The following is a 21,986-nucleotide window of genomic DNA, read 5'->3' as shown; positions in this document are numbered from 1 at the left end:
GTATAACAACAGGTGGCGTCCTTAAAAAAAATAATGAGTCATGCCTGGTCTTGTAAATAATGTTTCGCAGCACCATCTGAATATTCTCGCCAACGCCGACCGGACGAAACAAAACGAATCCTACATATTTCAATGATTTAAAGACGGGATCCCTTTTTTGCGAGCCTTCTTCCCGCCACCGAACCTCATAATTATGAGAATGACTTAAGGTACAATTATATAAATCGTGTGTCCAACTATAATATAGCTCCATTTTAACTCCATTAATTAAAAGAGTGTGCCTCCTAATAACGAACCTTCGGAATTATGAAGCTCATTTCATATTCGGGTTGGCGAACCTTCGGAATAACGAACTTTAACCCATCATGACGCCCTAACACCAGCAGTCAATAAAATTCACAAGCGGTTTCTTGCCCTCTTTCGCTTTTTTGCTCTCCTGATAACAAGTTCCACAACGCCAGCTCGTAACCACGGTAGCAAAAAGTCTTGCAGCTCACTTTTATTATGACCTCACTAATGTTTCCATCGGAAAAACTAATGATAATAACAGCTGGCAAAGACGGTATATTGTCCTTTAAATGAACTTTTAAATGAAACTTTTAACAATCTCTCATCTGACTACCCAGTGTTGCCAAATGACTTAATTTGCTTTGCGTCAAAGGCGTCGAAAACGTGTATGGCATGCCAAGTGGGAAACTGAGATTCTCTAAAGGTGATTGCAACTTGCGAGCCTAGGAACATGATTACAATGCCTGATTGCTTTACGACATTCTTCGACAGCTTATCTTCGATTGGGCCCCACGTTTACATGAGAGAAGTAAATAGAAAGGAAACTGCACCTCAAAATCGCGCAGGCAATTCGAAATCTGAAACTAAAGACAGACATTTTCCGAATCAAGAGGCAATGTGTCACTATTATGTCTTGGGTAGAAAAGTGATGTTGATTTCAGCTATGATCTGGAAATCTATTTCATTGCCGTGAAATGTCTTTATGCAAAATCTTTGAATACGGATGCGAGTGTAAAACGGTCTGGTATTGCAAGCTAGTAAACATTCCCCTACAATCCCCCCCCCCCCCAAAAAAAGCAACCCAAAAAACAAACAAACAAACAAACAAAAACAAAACAGAAAAACAAAACAAAACAAAACAAACAAACAAACGACAAAAATCAAACAAACCAACAACTATACATAAGAACACGCTACATGAATTACTGAGATCAATGACGATGACAGGCCTATCGATACACAAAAAATCTGTAACACTGCAAAAAGTCCGGTGTTAAATAGTAAACACCGAGCTGGTGTTAAATTTTCGGTGCTCATTTATGGTGTTAAATTAACACCTCCGGGTGTCATTTCCAAATATAACACTGTTTTTTGAAGAGTTTCTTAGTAACTGCACTTCTTGTTGATTTTTAATTTAAACAAGACGATCAAGAATTTTACATTAAAATACTAGATTTTTGAAAAAATGTGAAAATAGATTTACACCACAGTAACACCAGCTGGTGTGGTCTCTTATTGAAGCTGGACGGGTGTTAAACCATTGATATTAACACCAACAAATATCAAATCAACACCATGTGGTGTCATTTTTGAATTAACACCAGTACAGTGTCAAAATAACACCAGGTACAGTGTCAAATTAACACCACGAAGTGTCAGGTGAACACTTTTCAACACCATCACAGTGCATTTTCTACACCTGTGGGTGTGGTCCTCTATTGAAGTTTGATCTTTGTTAGATTTAACACCCATGGTGTTAAATCTAACACCGATGTTTTTACAGTGAATACGTACTTTAAGAGATGGCGTGTGAAACGGCTGTTTGAAAGCTGGTCAAACAAAATTAATAAGAAAAATAACAACAAAACAACAGTACGAATAAACAGTCACGTGACTAAGACTTCCGCACGTGTTGTCAAGGCAGGTGTGGCTCATCGAGGTCAAGATATTGGAAAGTTCGCGTTATTTTAGCGCCCCCTATCATCATACATCATACACCTGCGTACGAGCAGTATCTGCGACATTCCAAGATTTACGGTATCTTGAGCACTAGTGACATACACTTCCAGTGTCATCGCCGGTGATTCACGCCTTTCACCGGAGATAGATAGGACGAGTGTGGTCACCTGAAATACTGTCCCATGGCCTTCTCCTTCGTCCACCCCTCGGTGTCATTTAAAATTGGGTTGTAACACCAATCTCTTTGCGGGACATTGTTCATGAAATTAACACTTTTATAGCAAAGAGGCTTCAAGAAAGAATGTGTAAAAATGCCACCTCTCAATTACTTCGGTTCGAAAATTTCACATCAGGGGCGGATCTAGCTTTTTATAAAGGGGGGGGGGGTGTGGGAGGGTTTTTTTCCCCCTCCCACAGTAGGGAGAATTTTTGAAAATCTGTGTGTGAAAATGGCGTTTTCTTGCATCTAAAACACCACTATTTAATAAAATTACAAGTTTAAAAAAAAAGATAAGATAAAAAAAAATGGTCCCCGGATTTTTTTTTTGTTGTGGGGGGGGGGGGGGGGGGGGGTTTGCAACCCCCCACCCCCCCCCCCCCCCCTCTAGATCCGCTTCTGCACATACAAATGTATTTATGAATAAAGCATTTTATTCTAATGTTGCTATATAGAAAACTGTCTCCTTTAGTTTCAGGTAGTCCTTCCTTGAAGATAATACATTGATGCAATACAATGTTTGATACATTTTATTAATAATCATATATTTAGACAAGTAGGCCTATAACTGTATCTGGATCATAAACTGGAAGGTGTTTGATATCTTTAAAGTGCAGGTGTCATTTCAAAGTTAGGTGGATTATGCCGTCTAAAACCTCCGCGTAATTTTGAAAATGAGGGTTGTAAATAATGTTGAAATGTGACAAATATAGTGGAAAGGCAGCTGCAGAGAAGCAGTTTATAAACTGTACGCATTAAACAGAACTTTGTCAAATGGAAATCGCTGATAACTGTAAGAAGGGAAATCGTAGTTCACGAAAAGAGTAGTGGTAAAGTAGGTAAACGTAATAAAAGTGTAAACGGCGCCTTCGTTTTGGTTCTTTTACTGTCAAAACGAACGCGGATTATCATTTTAGAGGACACCATTCGCTGAGGGACCATTTCTCCGTGTCACATCCCTTGCTGACAGAACGACATATCATGGTTCTCGAGTCAGGGGTCTTGCATGGACTCTTGAAGAACGTCACAAACAAGTTTTCTTGTGGGCACATCCAAAAATTCTTATCAAACTTGCTGATGATTAATCGTCTGTTTTTGTTATGCCCTGGAACAGTCACTTAATGCTGATACGTGGTGGCCGAAATCACGTTGATGTTTTGTCACGGAATTTCTTTATATAGCACAATCAATGATGTCATCACACCTACGTCATGACACAACAAACATTGAACATTTCTTGGTCGAGGAGGGAAGCGGAATAGTTTTTTTTTTTTTTTTGGGGGGGGGGGGGGGGGGGAATTGGCGTGGTTCCATGACATTTTTTGCTCCTGCGATTATTGCTCCCATGAAAATCTGCACGCTACGCCAAGCATACTTAAATTCTACCCACAAACATAACCCTAACCCTAATCCTCTCATTAATCTAAACCTAAAACCCTATCACAACCCTAACCCTAATCTCTTTGAGAAAATAAGACCGGAGCTATTGTTGCAGGAGCAAATGTGGTGTTACCAATAATTATCAGTATATTTAAGCAAAAGTTCATAGCTCAATGCAACGCACAATAATACTTCAGAATCAACGACCTTTGAGGAAGTAGTATGTCGATAGATGGCGCTCTTCCTGATTTATTGAGAGACGCACCGGGTCAAATCGGACACCGTCCCAGTCTCAATCGCCTGTACCCTGGAGTGAAAATTAATGCTCTGCCAATCGAAGCGCAAAGCAACGATTACTTAGCTAAACACATGATAAAATGGTGACATTTAGGACTAATGGTTAAGGTTTCGTGTTGAATATGAAAATCCCTGCCCAGGCATCTGCAGTAGCAGCCTTGACTTGCTGCACTATACATTTTCATAAACAGTTGAAATTGTTGTTCTGGAATCACGGATGCTTAAGAATGACACATCAACACATGTTATCGGCAATACAGGGCGCTTCCGTTACAAACGTGTTATTTGTAACGAAGTTTGCAACTACATGTACTTAGTAAAAATTCAGATACCCAAATTCCCTTAGATTATAATGAAATTTCGATGTAACGATTCAAAACCCTCTGGTCCCGAGGACTTGTTACAATGGGTATCTCCAGCTTAACTGAACACCATCCTACATGATCAATACAGTATATAAAAAACAATGCATTGTTTTTAAAGTGTTGTTGTTCTAATCTGCTTTTATATGTTACAGAATAAGAAAATGAAAGAGCGATCTTAACATAATCATCATCCTTCAGCCATCACCTAAAACCACACACAAACCTCTACCAACACAAACACTGAACATGACATTCCAAAACAATCAAGACCCATATCTTGATAATTATGTTGACCTAGATGTCGTGATCAGCAAACAACTTTCAGTTACGTACATGTGTATGATATACATTTTGTATCAATCTATAATCTGTAAGAGTTTGAATACAAAAAACAGAAAAATATTATTTCTATAATTAAAGTGATCATAAAAAAAACAACAAAAAACAAATTATTCTCAATGCAATAGCATCAGTTACATAACAAGAAATAAATTTGAAGACATTGAAATCATCACATATACATGTTGATTTCTAAAAAATTCTTTGTTTGTCAGCTCTAATCTCAAATATCTACAACTGCTAAAATTTCATGTATATATATATATATATATATACATATACATGTATATATATCTCAAATCTATCTACCAATCGGTATCATCTACAAACAACACACATGTACGTGCACACACAAACACACCCACACACACCTACACACAAACAAACACTTACAAGTCGTTATGTAAACACAAATTAATTTAGTACCCAGACATCATTATCAACACACCTGCACTGACACATACAACACTTTGAGCCTTATGATAGATCACAATATGTCAAACTACATTACAAGTTTGGAAACGATGACAATACAAACAAAACAGTCTTGTGCACATAAACTCCACATGGTAAAAACAAGAATCTATGCAACTCCTGATATGATACTCGTATATATTACTCAATTTATTTCTTTTTCACCCATGGCGGACATCGACAAACTTAAACTTACACACACATGACCGAAAAAAAATAAGGTACTAAAAAAAGACACTGTATGTACACAAACTGACAGACTGATTTACTCTACAGAACTTTCATTTATAGACAATTATGGACGGACAATCACCAATTCTCTGAATTGAATAGAATGAGAGAAAAACTAGAAATGTCGCTATGGCGACTGATGCCTCCGCCATAATGCATGATTCTCCCAATAGGCGTATAGTACAATGTCTTCACATGTGTGATCCATGACAGTTTCACATAACTGGCAAAATATTGATATGACAGGTTTGTCAGAAATGACTTGAATATTCACTTTCCTTGAACTGGGTTTGCTATAATTGTCGAAAAGTGCAGGTGCACATATTTGGGGAATTGAGAATTTTTACTTGAATTCTGACAGACCCTTAAGTTTATGCATTGAGTAATTTCCAAGGTATGAAGAAAGAGTTAATTACAGTACAAAATAGATTTTTTTTTTTTTTTTTTTTTTGGGGGGGGGGGGGACGCATGGAAACCTGGCCTTTGACCCTTAACCTCTGACCTTTGACATTCTGGCTGGAAATTTCCTGGAGAATCTCCATTAGGTAATGCATGTATATATCAAGTTTGAAATCTAATAATGCAAGCATCTCATATATTAGTGTATGAGGGAAACAGTAAAATATTGAGGAGTTGACCTTGACCTTTGACCCCATGACTATTGACCTACGACCCCTAAATTCCCTAGATAATCTCTGCCAGTCAGTACATGTGTATGTACCAAGTTCTATGAAGATACATTGAACCATTTGTGAGAAAAGTGATATTACAACATTTTCACCTAACCTTTGACCTTTTGACCTTTGACCTTATGACATGAAACTCTCTCTGGAGAATCTATATGCAGTAGTACATGTCTGCACCAAGTTTCAAGAAAATACCTTAGGGCATTGCATAGATATTGGGGAAATAGCAACATTTTTAGCATTTGACCTTGACCTTTTGACCTTTGACCTCTTGCCAATGTCACTAAAATCTACTCAACTAATTGTCCCATCATACATCATCCTTGGACCAAGTTTGGTGAAAGCTGCTTCATCCAGTTTTGAGTTATCATGTAAACAGATAAATTTCAGGATTTGACCTTGATCTTTGACCTTTGACCTCAGTCCGATTTCACTAAAAAATTAATCAAGTAATTGTCCCATCATACATCATCCTCTGACAAAGTTTGGTGAAATTTGCTCGATCCAGTCTTGAGTTATCGCGTAAACAGATACAATTTCATGATTTGACCTTGACCTTTGACCTTTGACCTTTGGCGGATTTCACCCAAAATCTAATCAACTAATTGCCCCATCATACTTTATACTTGGACCAAGTTTGGTAGAATTCAAGTCAATATTACTCAAGTTATCGCGTAAACAAAAGCGGACGGACGTACGGACGTACGGACGTACGGACGTACGGACGTACGGACGTACGGACGTACGGACGTACAGACGTACGGACGTACGTACGGACGGACGGACAACCCGAAAACATAATGCCTCCGGCACCACTTCGTGGCGGAGGCATAAAAAAACCAGACCAGAGAATGTCGGTCATGTCTCAGATCGAGAGCACTTTGGCGTACATGTATACATGTATTCTCAATCTGCACTTTCACCCACATCCTTTCTGTCTGTTTTTCTTCTTTTTTTTTTCTTCCTCTCTAGTAGTCTTTCTCTGTGGTAAAGGCAGCTACCACAAACAAACTGATATGCTACTGTAAAACTAGGAACGTTCGCGTGTATTCTAATTTTGCGAATTTTGCGAGCCGAGTTTCGCAAAATTAAAATGCATGCTAAAGATCTTGTATACACTATATGCATTGAATGTTATAGGCAACTCGCAAAAATTTCACGCTGCGAATAAGGCCGTCGGCTCCCATTCGCGAAAATTTCATGTTTTACAGTATTATAGCTCCACTCTCCAGTAATGGCTAAGGCTACTTGTCCCTTCTCTTTGGACACTGACACTGGGGAGATAATAGGACAATTTTTATCTCAGATAGTTGCACTATCACATATCGAATAATTAATCTATTCACTACGATCAACGTAGCTTAAGTCGAGTCGCACAAGTCAAAAATTGGCTATGTTGAAGAAAAATTCTAACCTGGATAAGCATAAACATGTGTTAAATTCTACCGTATCAGTCAAAATCCATGAACAACTGCAAGTCGAAGGATTTTCTCCAGGCCGTTTGGATTCCATGTTATAGGTGAAGTGACTGTACTTACTTCATAAGAATGGACAACAGTCAATAATCAACCTCAAGGGACATCTTCACATAATCTTTGGTGTGCATCAGCAGAAATCAGTATTGTTGCCCTCACATATAGGCTTGTAACACTGTATTTATTTGCTTCCCCTCCCCCCCCCCCCCCCTCCCCTCACCTAAGCAAGCTAATTCACTTGAATTTGATAGTAAGAAAGTCATGGGAATTTCATGGAAGAGTCTATGAAATAAACTTCTCTGCTTATTTCAAGAATTCCATCTACATGTATGACTTTAATCATAATCCTATATTTCTATGCTCTTTATAGATGATTAAGACTTCAGCACACACTCAAAGTAATTTGAATGATTTTGATAATGATTTCAAAAAAATTATAATAATGATGATCAGAGGTAAATTTAGACAAAGGAGTCGTGGAACATATTTCACATGGCTTATAGGTTACAGGTATATAACTCAAGTGAATATTTGACTGATAAAGAGCTTCACTTCCGATGACGTATACAGCAGGTGTGATGTTTTCTACCTCTATTACATTGACTGCAGATGCCCTGTGAATTACTGCAAGTGGGGCATTGCAGCAATTTCCAACTGTTGATAATCTTCATCATGCTGCATGCATTATCCATCTTTCTGCTGTTCCACATTGTTCCTTGTTATTCGTTTGCAAGCCTTGAGTGCTGTTTGGCACAGAAAACTCCATAGCAATAATTTAACACACTGTCCAAAGTCCCCTGCACGGAAAGGGAGCCTCGGCGCTCACGGTACAAGGTTGAGAGGCTCATGACGAGATGTGTGCTTTGAGAGCAAAGAATTCCTCTTCTCCGTGGGAGTCCTGAATATCAAAGAAATAATCAGACAGAAACTATCATAAACTGAGAAGGAGATATATTAATAGACAGACGGGAGCACATTCTACAGGTGGGTGGATAGACAGGAAGATAGATGGGTGAATAGATTGATAGATGGATGAATATACTGATGGACAGGGATGGAAAGATACAAGGAAAAGACAGATGAGAAGAAAATCTGCAAGAATGCATTTATGTCTACAGATTACATAATTCAACTCAGTTTAAAGAAATAAATTCTTCTTATTGTAAACTAAAAAGATATGATATCTTTCACTTTGCATAGATGAAACCATTCAGAATGAAGACTGAGGCTGAAGACAAAGCTAAGGACATAGCAAAGGTAGAGCTGAGGGGCAAAGAAAGATACTCACTTTGCCCATATGTGACATACAAGATGAATTGATGGCACTGTTCTAACTGTCAAATCCTTCTCATCATTCCTCTGAGTTAGCTCAAAGTTTTGACAGATGGGAGTTTGTATCATTACCTCGATTGAAAAGGATAATTCCTCTTTCGAGGAAGTTCATCTCCATGAGACTACAAACAGACAAGACAAGGCCTGCAGAGCAATGAGGGGTTTTCATATACAGTGCACTCCCGCTACAACGAACACAGTTCTAACCTGTACACAGAAATAAAAAATTCAGGCTGCAACATTATTGGCTCTATATTTTTCTATTGTTAATTTCTTTGCTTATAACAAAATTTCAAAAGAGCAAAAGAAAACTGCCGGTCCCGCGGACTTTACTATAACAGGAGTCCACTGTACTTTGTTGGACCAGATAAATTCAGTCCAATGACTCCTCTGAGAATTAAGATACAGGACTTATATCACATGACACTGCACTTGACTTTGAACTTGTGTGGCAATGCTGCTAACCTTGGATTACAATCATGGTACATTGTATCAAAAGATTAACTGATTGCAGCTCTTTAGTAGAATGGGGCTGTGATGTGACAGGATAGGGCTGAGAGGAATATTTGTGGATAGGTGATGTACCTTCAGCGGTGTCTTCCAGTTAATCTGATCAATACTGGGAGAGGGCCCATCACTCCCAAATGAAGTCCTGCAATGAGTGTTTAAAAGAAGAAGCCACCTTAACCCAATTGTCTAATAGTACTGATGACAACAATAAAAACAATGATGTGATGATGATGACGGCAATTAAAAAAAAAAATAATAGCATGAATTATATCAACAGGAAAATTATGCAGTGTTGTTAGTTCCCATTAAGCAATGCTCCTAGATCACAGATTTGGCATGTAACAATATCAGCAACAGATCAGAGATTTTGTCAGACATCACACTAGTCTCAGAGTCACACCTAATAAATGCGACATTCTTGGAATGGGACAAAAGTACTCCAGCACATCTCTGTCAGAACAGTTCTATTATCCCTCATCCTCCACAAAAAAAAAAGAAAAAAAGAAAAAAAGAAAAAAAGAAAAAAATAAAATCATAATAAACAGTAAGTACCAAGTGCTAGATATGGCCATGTGACAGTGACATTTTATAGACAGTAACAGGGTAATCCATGCTTGCTTTGTACCTATAAAAGACCAATACATGAAGATTCCACAAATTCCATGAAGGAGCATAAGTGAACTTTCTAAGTATATCAATGGCACACAATAACATCTTTGATATATTTTTGGTAGAAGATTACAGCATCCACCTCCCCTTTCCCCCTGCCCCTCCCCCCATATGCGAGATTGCTGATGCAGATTGGTTTACACCCTCACTGACGACCTTACCGCCTTGAGGCTGGGGTGCTTGTTGCGGAGATCTCCAGGTCATCTAGCTTTGGTAGGGAAACATGGATGGCTCTCCCCTTTGAGGATGCCCAGGAGGACTGTGTTGCCATGGAAACTGGGGCTGGCGGTTCCCTCGGGATCGGCGACACTGGTGGCGATGCTCCGAGCAGCACTCCTTCAAAAAGATCAACGGAGGGACAGATTCAAAACTGTGTGGCGAGTGCTACTGGAAAGGATGCTTCTTGCACTGAATGATTTTACTGTTCATCACAAATCGAGTCCTATCAACCCTACACTCCTCGTCAGGACACAAATATGGTGAATACAAAGTCATCTACACATTGTACAATCCACTCTGGTGGTAAGGAGGTACAAACCCATTGGAAAATTTGTCAGGGCACATGCCATAGTCTTTTTTCCTACATGTAGTGCAAGCAGAATAGTTCCTATCCTCCATATAGCATTAAAGTAGCAGTTTAAACTTTGCTGCAGTATGAAGAGGGATTTGTTTTAATCTATTTGTGTCCTCTACCATGCTGTAATTAATATGTCTAGACAAAATATGAATAACATGCACTTGTCAGGTGTATAATATACAAGACCCAGTCTCTTAAATTCATCAAGTTGAAATGCAATATGCCGAGTGCATGACATAAACAAAACAATCCATTATCACCAATCGCTTGTGTTAAAAGAATTACCTGCTTGTGTATATGAAGTCCCATTTACTTGGTTGAGAGGAGGAGCCCCTGCACCACTGGTAGATGGTCGCTGTTGAATGTCTATGCTTTTGTTTGCGGTGTGGACATTCTTCAGTTGCTGCAACCTTGCCTGGGCCTCGGCACGCTGCCGGGAGAGAGCTGCGATTTTCTCGTTCATGTCCACGGACAGCTCCGCCGCAATTTCGCTGTTGGCCTCCACAGTTCCGTCAGCCGATTCTGAGTCCAGCCCTCGCAGACTATCCTGGTCTCCTGCTTGAGGAGGATGTGAGTGATCCTGCCCGTTTGGACCAGGTCGATGCCTAACAAGGGGGTCTTGATGGGCCTCGCCAGCAGGAGGCAGCTCTGGCTTCAGGATGTTCTTGATGACCACTGCCTCTCTGTGCTGACTGGGGAGAGACAGGTAACGGGTGGATGAGCTGTCTAGAGACAAGACAGAGGGCGCTGTTTGCCTACTATCTTGCAGATGGTCGCTTGCCGGCAGCTTAGTCTGTGCAGGTCTAGCCTGATTGTTGAGGGAGTAGAAGGGTGGGGCACCAGTTTGGTTTAAAGAGGCATTGGGATGTAGCAACTGTCCACTCTGAATTCCTGCAGGCCTCATTATAGGGACTGCAGCTGATCTTGAAGCTGGCCCCGAAGCTGGCCCTGAAGCTGGCATTGCAGAAGCAGTATTTGACCCTCTGCTTCCAGCTGCGCCTGTGTTGGGAGCATGCTCTCTGTAGGCCATGGTTTGCTGGTACCCCTGTGGTCTGATGAAGTCTCTTCTGTCCTTCTGCCTTGGAGGTGAGAGAAGCATGGCTGGCTGGATAGGGTGCAGGCGGTTTATTCCGCTGCCGACTGTGGCATCCGCACCAGTTGCCGGTCTCGATGTCCCCGCAAAAGTTTCTGCACCACCTCCTGAATATGAGTTTGTGGATGAAGTCCGTGCAGCAGGTAACGACTGCACAGCTTGGGGTTTCTCATCCGCACCAGGAAGTCCTGATGACCTATACTGAGTCTGAAAGGGGTCAGTTGGTTTCAGTTGTTGGGATTTTGTGATGTCACTCGTCAACCCGCCTTGAACAAATGGGATGTTTGTCTGCACCTTCCTGATGTTTACACCAACATGAATGTGTTCCTTCTCTTGCGACGACCGCTGCTCCAGTCCAGCAGAGGCAGCAACTGGTTCACTGGACTGAAAGTTTGCTGGATTCATGAGCCTGTCTATGGTATGTTGGCTTAGATGGGTTTGGTTCTCCCCTGTAAAAAGTGGGGCACTTGATGTGTGTGGTGCACCACTGATGCTGGGTGTCACCAGTGATGAAGATTGAAATAGAGGAGCTGGGATGGATGAGATGGAAGAAAAAGTGGGCTTTGACTTCTCGGTTTCTCCGACACCCTTTCCTTGATCTGAGATGCTATCAGGCGCTCCTGGCGAAGGTACAGCTGAACTTGCCACGGAAGTTACAGCTTGCTGCTTTGACTGGCCGTTTTCAGGCAAGTCTGTGTCACACAACAAAAGGCAAGAAAATGCTGCATTTCAGTCTCTCTCAAAGTTTTTCTCTGTATGGGGTGAAACTTTCACAAAACTCAATGTGAGGACAATGTACACTACATACTGCATCCTTATATTTCTTCATGTTGACTCTGCTCTCATTCATGGTACAAAGAGATGAACTATTCAGTTTATAAGCATTGAAATATTTTAGTCCAAAGCCCATTAAATTTTCTAGATATTGATCCATTTCCTAATCTCATCCTAAATCGAATCTTTTCCTCTGCTACATAAATGCACAGGATTTTTGTTGACCTGCCATGAAAGAAAAGAAGAGAACGAGAGGGAAAAAAAATGAGGATAGATATTGTCCTCATTACGTCCTTATCATCTTATCCTACAATAGAAATTTAGCTCTATCCCTCTCCATGACCATTCATGGAAGCGACTCTGCTTGATGAAAAGGAACACGAAATTTGCATTCCTTGTTGATTAGCAATGACTCACCACCAGGTTCCTTAGCAGAGGGCTGAGCAGCTGAGATGCCTTCAGCAAAATCCGAGTTCACCATGAGGTGCTGGAAAAATTGAAAGAGACAGCATCGTTAGTCAAATGCATGTTGATCTGAAGAAATTACTGATACCCTAAATATCACTATGATATCTGTATATGTGGCATACATTTCAAAATAATTTTTGTACTACTTTTCTTCAGATTACTCAGACATGCCCACAAAAACAAACAAACAAACAAACAAACAAACATTGAAACTAAGATTCTGTCAATGACATCATCTGTCAATCACTGGTATGTAAGTACTTATATGTTTAACAAAAAAACATTGGAATGCATCTTCCCTTAGACCAAGCATAACTTGTACGTTCAATTCAATGTATTTTGCTTATCAGATTAGTAACATGCATTTGCACTGCAAAGTTCCATTAAAGTATATATAGTCCAATTAGTGCTTTGTATCCAGTGGAAAAGGCGCTATAAAAATACAAACTATTACTAAAGTTGCAATTAGTTTAGAGCCATGTCACATATCAGTTCATACTGCTTTAAAGTAAAAAAATAAAAGAAGCAGAAAGGGGGAACGAGGAGAAGTAAGCCCACCTCCACAATCTGTAGTCTCCTCTCAAGCTGGTTTATCTGAAGTCTGGCCTCTGACTGAATCTTCATACTAAGCTCCTGTGACTGGATCATGTCCTGCATGAATGGATCTCAAGAGTTAGTTCATCACTATCATAAATGGAAGACACGATGACACAACATTTGCTCCTGCGACAATTGCTCCAGTCTTATTTTCTCCAGGGTCTTAGGGTTTGGGTTATGATAGGGTTTTAAGTTTAGTTTGATGTGAGGATAAGGATTAGGGTTACGGTTATATATGCGGGTAGAATTTACCCATATGTTTGACTTAGGGTGAAGAAATTTCATGGGAGCAATTGTTGCGAGAGCAAATATCATGGAGCCGGAAAACACATCACCGGTGATGACATATCTGAAATTCTGAAATTATCATGGGTGGAAAGGTCACTAAGGTTGTAACACATGAATTGCAGTTTCATACAGTACCCTTCTCAATATAGATTCATTTTGTTAATACTATACTTGATTTCTTAACTTACCACTGTCATTGCATCAATCAGTTCTCTGTTTTGCAATATCTCTCCTTCCAGTTGTTGGTTTTTGGCCTCCTGCTGTTGTAGTCTTGACTCAGTCTATCAAATATAGATAAAGATACAAACACAAATGAAACAATATTTACGAGAGCAAGTGGGCATACATCAATAGTCTTTGTACGATCAGACAGCATTGAGTGTTTAATGATGTTCAGTCATGGCAGGAAATATCTGGAGCAGGCTACATGCTTTGGAACAAAACCTTGGAACAAAGTCGGTCTTTCCTGCAAGACAGGCATAACAATGTTAAATTGTCATGATTGTGAGCAACTTTAATGCATCATGGCATTAATTTCTTACAATAAATTGTCACATCAGCATGACTAATCACACTGATTACATGGCTAACATAAATTTGATAAAAGTTTGTTTGAGCATTCACTGAAGGAATATCTGAACTTCATAGAGCCCTTGGATCTGGGCGCCGTTTCCTAAAACTTGTTATAAGCTACTGAAAACCTTGCATCTGATTGGCTGAGAGCAAAATTGTCACAGAAATGTGTCAGTTGTTACTGATAACAAGTTTTCTGAAACGGGACCCTGAAATGACCTCGCCACAAATTTTTGCATGTGGTGTCCCAACTTTACTCGCTGTCAATTGAGACAAAAATGAGAAACAAAACATTAAATGTCTCATGTTGAGTTTCCTAATCAATTTCAAATATTAATCTTATTGCCAGTACAATTATGCTGTATTTTTAAATACTCATTAATGATTTAACTACCTTTTTGCTCTTGATCTGTTTGAAAATCATGTCTGTGCAGTGTAACTACAGCTGTATGTGTTACATTCCTTACTTGTGACACTCTTCATTCTTCCTCTTTTCTATAATTTGCAGTGTTTAAAAGCAAACAGGAAAACAACATCCCCTAGGCTCCCAGCTCCGCTATTGAGAAACACCCAAAACTCCCTTAATAGTAAGCAAATATTGCAATGCTGAGTCATTTGGAACATACATGTATTTCTTCTTTCTTTTTCTTTTTTTTTTGTGTTGTATACAAGAAGGCGGTGGTGGAAGGAAACAGAGATGGAGATGCAATTTCCTCATCACCAACCTGTCTGAGACATGAATACACGTAACAGAACATTAACAAAAACTACCAACAGGCTGAGCTTGTGAAAGTGCGCATGGATCTCGCTACTTACATCACTGAGGTATGTGAGGACCTTTGTGAGTGTCTGGACGAGGAAGGACGTGTAACCGGACAGCTGGGAGAACCTGCTGGTGTCGAGGGGTGCGGTGGTCTCCCCGCCCCCTCCCTCTCCCCTCTTCCTCTCCAACTCACTGCATGCCCTCATCAGCTCATTTAAACACTGTACATGGTAAGAAGGTGTACATTGTGATTGTACATGTACTTCAATTATAATTGTGATCTGTCATTATGTAACCCTTGTACAGTCACCATTATTGGTAGGCCTACATGAATATAAGGAGCACTGCCACCGGCAAAAAAAAGAAAGATGTTAGCAAACACACGCATGACAGGTATCATTTTTGTGAAAATATTCAGTAACATATTATTCAATTCAATTCAATTTTCGATCAACCAAACACACAATGTTAACGAGTTTCTGTTCTTTATGTACCTGTGATATCTGTTTTCCCCATGTGTGTTTTTTTTAATTCTTTTGTCTTTATCATAATCTCGCCTTGTTTTGTTGACGTTTTCATTGTTTTTAAACTCACTTTTTGTACAAATTGCTCATATTCACATGTATTTTTTAAATATATTTATATATTGAATCGGCAATGGAGATTGAATTGAATTGAATTGTAGTGTAACACCTGAAATTTTGTAAGGATAAAACTTTTGCAAATTATGCAGAGCCACAATTTGGAAAAGTAAAATGCACACGGAAGTTTTTGTCTACACAATTCAGTACATAAGTGTATACTCATAATTATTTTTATGGTCAGCAATTGCGAAAGTTTCAAGCCATGAAAAAGGCTGTCGGCTCAAATTCCCAAAGTTTCATGCCATTAATGTTTCTAGTATCACAGAAAACTTGAAAACAAGTTATTTAGTTAAAAAAAGTAATTTTTGGTTAGTTCACGATTGAAAGTTGGATTATCAAAACTGCAATCTGTCAGAATTTCAAAGTCTTTGAATGTTTTAAAATGTGAATTTTTAAATCTTTTAATAGGACGTGTTACCATGAAATTTGAATTTTTCACTGTATTCAACATGGAATCGGCATTTTGGGTTTAGAATGACTAAAGAAATAAAAATTTACTCTAAATCATGCCAAGAAATACGTGCCCACTACCACGGAACATGAGAGACAACACTTACTGCAGCGAGGTCTTCTGATCTTGTTTTGTGACCAACATCTTGTGACCTTTGACCTGTACTCTTGACCCTTGACCTCATTCTATTCTTGACCTTGGCTGTGTCATTGATAGCCCTCGTGTCTTGCAAGAGATCTGCTTTGTCAGATGGCGTCATATTCGGATCTGCAGTGCAACATAATCATTTCAAAACACTCATGCATAAGGTGAGTTACTATGCCTTTAGGGTCAAATGCACATTAAAAAAAAAAAAAAAATCCTGCCAATAAGTGTGGTACAGAAAGCAATAAAACAACATTCCACATATTCAAGGGTATATCATGGAGAAAAAGACAAGGTTCTAAGCATTCAATAACACTCTCCCTACACACATCACATAGTTATCTTTTATTTTTCTTTAACTCACCAACATGACAACTGCAACACTGTACAGAATTAGGTGAGACTATGATTGAGCAGGGGTCAGTGGACAAAACTCTAATTGTCTTCAGAGGATTAAGGAAAATCAACAGAAAGAAGATAATGGTAGTAAAATTAACATTAAAAAAAATACTGTCAATGCCTATGGAGAAAAAAAAAAGTAACTGCTTACAATGTAAAAGACTAAAATGCCAAAATTACAAGCTATGTTACAGTGTACTTCCTGTTACTTCTCACTATGAATGTGTACTGCTGGATTTCATGTCATAGTCATGTCCTACGCCCTACGCAGAGTGCATTTGTACTTATTGCATGTCAGGATTTTACCATAATTTTCTTTGTTTGAAGGCCGCTGCTGTGAAGGTCCACCTGCTAGCCTGGACTGGTCATCTGAATGAAACTTAAATATGAGAACAGGGAAGAAAACAAAATGAGAGTATAGTGCAATTCAACACTATGGTCACATTGGCTTTGATGTAAAATAGGTCGGTTCACAGTAATTCAGTTTTTCTTTTGACTTCCTACACCTCAATATTTATACTGCTTTGAGTTTGCGATCTAACTTTTGAGGAAGTTCCACACTCAGAAGACAATTTGTTGTGGCAAAAAGAGCATGGGTCATCAAACTTTAATCACTCTTCTTCACAACTCCATTAACTGCGTTTGGCCTTATCACAAAATTTTGAATATAAAAGCCTACTGTAACTCCTGTACCTTAATGTTAGTTTCAATTTTAATGGTCATACTACTTGCAGTTTTGTTTATAAGCTTTCTTTTTCTCTGCAAATGTGAATTTTGTCAGAAATACTAAGAGTGCATCACACTTACATGTTGTAGACATTTCAGATATGCACTACATGTATCTCTTCTTCCCCCCAGGTCATTATCATCATAACAAGTTCTAAACCCAAATTAATACATTAAACTGTAAAAGTTCTCCAAATGGAAACTGAGGACACCCTTGGAAAAACAAAGACACAATATGGCATTACACACATCAGTACAGATCACGCCTTCTTTGATACAATACAAATTATGGCAAAATCTGCACAACAGTGACACTGCAGAGGAAATGGAAGTTTGAAGGGGATCTTGCGGGCGGAATTTCGAAGTTCAGACTGACCTGATCTGATGCCTTACTAATGTAGCTCTGAAAGCGATCGATGTCCAGTTTGCTGTCAAACACTGGCTTCTCTTCATCCCCACTGTGCTCCACATCAGTCTCATCGCCAGAGGCTGTACAGTTTGCATATATTCCAAGTCAAACAGGGAGAGATCTTGAATACAAGAACACTGCAAGAGCAGTACACTCTTAGAATATTACATCTAATACCGGTACCCAAAAAGAATTTTTCATATGCAATGCATCATGCCTCATATTGTTCATTAGAGCTTGGGGAAATTCCTCTAAGTAAATGTTAGAAGAAAGTCAGTACATGCAATGGGAATGTTTGTAGAGATACAGATGGCATTGTATATTTCTGCCACACATTTACAGCAGATGCTGCCTTGATGTGAAAATTATCTACCGTATAAGTGGAAATTTTCGCCCATTTCACACAACCAGACGCTAGTGTGAAAATAAAAGCATGAGAATATTTTTGCATACCATATGTTCCAGTAATTAATGTCCTGACTCCGCGGAATTAAAAACATGTGAAATCCATCTTACCCGGCCAAGCGCGAAAAATTACTCGCGTGAAAATATCCACTTTTACAGTATTTGAAAAGTTGTCACTAATGATCAGGGGTGAACCATGCATTGAACCTCATGTACACAAAGGATCACACTCCACCTCTCTGCATAATGCCCCAGTCACATATAAACACGGATGCTCAAGGATCTACACGGTGATCCGGGGAGATCCGGGGGAGATCCGAGATTTTGGTATGACTGTACACACGGTATCAACACGGCAGCTACACGGATAAGGCCGGAAGAGCACGGCGTCTACACGGACAAACACGGCATCTACACGGATCAACACGGCAGCTACACGGCAGCCACACGGACCACCCCAGATTGCTCTGCCAATATGGCAATCCCCGGATGACGCCGGATGTTTTTGACCTCCAAAATTTGCCATGTTGGCCTCCCGGCGTCAACACGGATCTGTCCCCGGATCAGATCCGGGGTGGTCCGGGGTGATCCGCGTTGACTATGTGACTGGGGCATGAGCAGAACAGATTTCAAATTGTGCAGTCTAGTGCACTTTATCTACAAAAAATCCACAGTCAATTCATGAAACATCTACATACATCTACATTCGCATAGAACATGAAATCTTTTATGAAATGAGCATAATTATCTATCCCTGAAAATGAACTGACTGAATGAATGAGTGAATGAAACGAAGAATCACTGAAAGTTTATGTTTAGGATAATGAGATGAATGGAAGGGTGACAGGCACATACTATGTGGCGGAGACATAAAAAGAGAAACAAGGTTATAAATCAAGTAGCAGTTTCTTCACTAAAATATCACTGTTATACCTTGATGAATGAATGAATAAATAGCACAGAATAAAGGGAAAAAACACAAACAACTGCCATACACATGAAAGAATGAATTGATACAGATGGTTCATTGTCTGCTATAGGTTTACCTTCTTCCTCATGTTCCATGTCATTCAGTGCATGGGGATCCATGATGGAGTCACTCAGTACATCCAGGTGACTGGTATGAGGCTCAGCCTCACGGATGGGGCCTGCCCTCCTGACGAAGAACAGATGAACAAACACACATACATGCACACACACATAAACAAACATTAAAAACAAGAAATATTAAAAAAAAAGATTGAGCATATCATCAGAAAAGATGAAACTGTTCAACATGAAAACTTCCAGGAGATATACGTGTAGCTAGAAATACAGAACCCTCTAACAAAACCAATCTATTACACAAAGCAATGTAAAACTGTAAAAATATGTGCCTTTTCTTGATTGCCAAATTTGCAAAGAAATCTAAAGTGTAAGTGCTATGCATGACCTACAAAATCTTCTGATGTAAAATATGATTTGAACAAAGTGACAGGAAGTATAAGAAAGTAAACAGAAGTCAAACCATTTCCACTAATAATTGAAATTCCTATTTTGGATTAATATTTTCCATGCAAACAGAGTGCCATGAATAAAGTTTGATCATTAATAGCACAATGTGATAACCATTAAAGTACACTCGAACAACAAGATCTTGTTTTTGCAACTGATTGACTTGTTTACGTCGATGTAGGGCAACTGTCAATCAGTTGCAATGAAAGCATCTTGACGGAAGAATTTCATGAATTTGAATAAAATCTCGTTAATTTGTTTTGCAGGGTACACACATGATTATTCTTTTTTCCTTGTGTACACAAATTGCAATGACACACAACCCTACCAGTACCTTATTTCCCCATCCGCCCCTGGCGCCCGAGTGACGTTGGGCATCCCACGCAACCTCTTTGGGTCATCATAGAACAGGTCCTTGACAACAGACATGACGCGGTCCGAGTGTGCCAGGGCATCGTTGAGCTGCTTCTCGTCGTAGAGAATCTCCCGCAGCAGACCCACCTGACTTCCCTCACTCTGCGACCTCTCTTTCCTGGCTGTTTGGAAAGGTCAAAGGTGATTGAATGTCAAGTCACACTGTGCTCTACCACATTCAGGAGATCATGTATTTTGTCTCATGTAACACAGGTGCATTATACATACAATGTACATCTAAAGTGGGAAATCAGTAATCTTTCTCTTGAAATTGTCTAACACTTCTTTCCTATTCACACAATGTGGTTTTTGATCGCAAATTTAACCATTCGTGAAATTGTATTATAAAAGTTCAATTCACAAAATATATGGTGTTTACAGTATGCAACAGTTCTCAACATTAAGAATGTGCATTATTTGTAACAATATCTGTACCTCTAATCAAAAGGAAAAGACAGCTTGTGGTTTTAGTCATGCGGTGAGAAAGGAAGATCTTGAAAAACCTGACAATGACAGGAAAATTTAGAGGGTTCAAGAGCAATGAAAAAATAGAAATGGAAAATAATGATTTATGTTACCTTTAATCAGTGCCTGCCTCCTGAGCTGTTCCCGAACAGCTTCAATATTGCTTGACTGGTGTACCTTATGACGCCGTTCCTTTGAGGTTGGAAGAAAGTTAGACAAAGGTAAGACACGATGAGAGAACACAAGTCAAGACATGGCATCAGAAGACAAGATTTAAAAAAACAAACAAACCCAAAACGACAGATTGAAGAAAAAGAGCGTTTACTCACCAACTCTTCTCTGTTCAATTTATGCACTGTCAGATCACTGGTGGTGTCCTGTGCACATAATGTACAAATTGTAAAGAACAAAGTGGTACACTGCTCGTTTGTTTCAGTACTGAAATTCAGGATTTGACAAATTTCTAAAAGTATGAAATGGGCTAGAAGTATCCTTACTAAATACTTATAGAACATCTTCAAGAGTCTTGAACATTGGTTTGTTTGTTTGTTTTTGGTTTTTTTAAGTGGAGTAACAATAATATACAATTACATAGCAAAAAATATCAACACAGCTTTGGCTATGTACACGTTAGATACGTATATAGAACTCTTAATTCTCCTATTTAAAAGATACATCCTTCTTTTATAATGAAAAAACAGCCATTTTAACAGCAAAGAGGGACAAGACAAGGGGAGGAATGATCTAGCAAACAAAAGCGTATAGATGAAACATCGATCTGTGGTGTGTGTCAGATTTGACAGCTTAAAAAGTGTATAAAAAATACATGTGGTACACATACCAGTATTTTAACGATCAAAACCCTACACTTTACAGTAGTTCCTTTCTTTTCTATGTTTGTACAATCACCAACAAATGAAACTGCATTCTTTAAATCCACATGTACACATCTGTAGTTAGAAAGCAGTCTACAATGGTACCTGTATACGATGCAGGTCATACTTCTCCAAAATAGACTGTAATATAATACGAACACTGTGTTGGACAATCAATTGAAGTGAGAGGAGTTATAAAAGAAGTTTCTTATTTCCACATTTAAAAGAACAGTTTCACTGTATGGAACTCACTGCAAAATTTACAGGAACTCTGTATCATGCTGCAAAGACCAACAACATTAATTAAGTACACGAAATGTATAAATGTATGATAAACCGGGGGGGGATTAAGTACTTACATCCCATTTTGGCAGCCTCCTCTGTTTTTTTCTGGATTTTCCTGACAGCGACTGAGAGCGTCGAGGTACCCGCACAAAGGACATTGTGGCAGAGGCCAAGTTCGCAGAGTTTAATGTCGAGTGTA

The 21,986-nt window shown here is 39.2% G+C and overlaps 1 protein-coding gene across 1 annotated transcript; it reads right to left on the bottom strand.

Annotated features, from left to right (window-relative positions):
• Window positions 1-8,276: 8,276 nt before the first annotated feature.
• LOC139719212 (uncharacterized) lies at window positions 8,277-21,986 on the bottom strand. The gene is made up of 16 exons (XM_071630642.1): window positions 21,862-21,986; window positions 20,957-21,004; window positions 20,741-20,819; window positions 20,083-20,284; window positions 19,301-19,410; window positions 17,817-17,929; window positions 17,021-17,093; window positions 16,278-16,438; window positions 15,130-15,297; window positions 13,929-14,021; window positions 13,414-13,506; window positions 12,805-12,874; window positions 10,806-12,305; window positions 10,105-10,279; window positions 9,350-9,416; window positions 8,277-8,330 (listed from the first exon to the last, which is right to left on the bottom strand). The coding sequence occupies exons 1-16, from the start codon at window positions 21,943-21,945 to the stop codon at window positions 8,277-8,279; spliced, it is 3,090 nt and encodes a 1,029-aa protein (XP_071486743.1). The 5' UTR covers window positions 21,946-21,986.

This window comes from Diadema antillarum, unplaced genomic scaffold (genome assembly GCF_040938485.1).
Source record: "Diadema antillarum isolate AM-2024a unplaced genomic scaffold, OU_Dant_1.0 scf00000107, whole genome shotgun sequence".
NCBI lineage: Eukaryota > Metazoa > Echinodermata > Echinoidea > Diadematoida > Diadematidae > Diadema > Diadema antillarum.
This window is presented reverse-complemented; position numbering and strand designations above follow the sequence as displayed.

Coding starts and splice junctions, on each gene's coding strand:
- LOC139719212 (XM_071630642.1), bottom strand. CDS start 21,945: ATGTCCTTTGTGCGGGTACCTCGACGCTCTCAGTCGCTGTCAGGAAAA. Junction 17,094..17,816: donor TTAGTAAGGCATCAGATCAG/GTCAGTCTGAAC, acceptor CTCATATTTAAG/TTTCATTCAGATGACCAGTC. Junction 14,022..15,129: donor TCCTCACATACCTCAGTGAT/GTAAGTAGCGAG, acceptor TATATTTGATAG/ACTGAGTCAAGACTACAACA.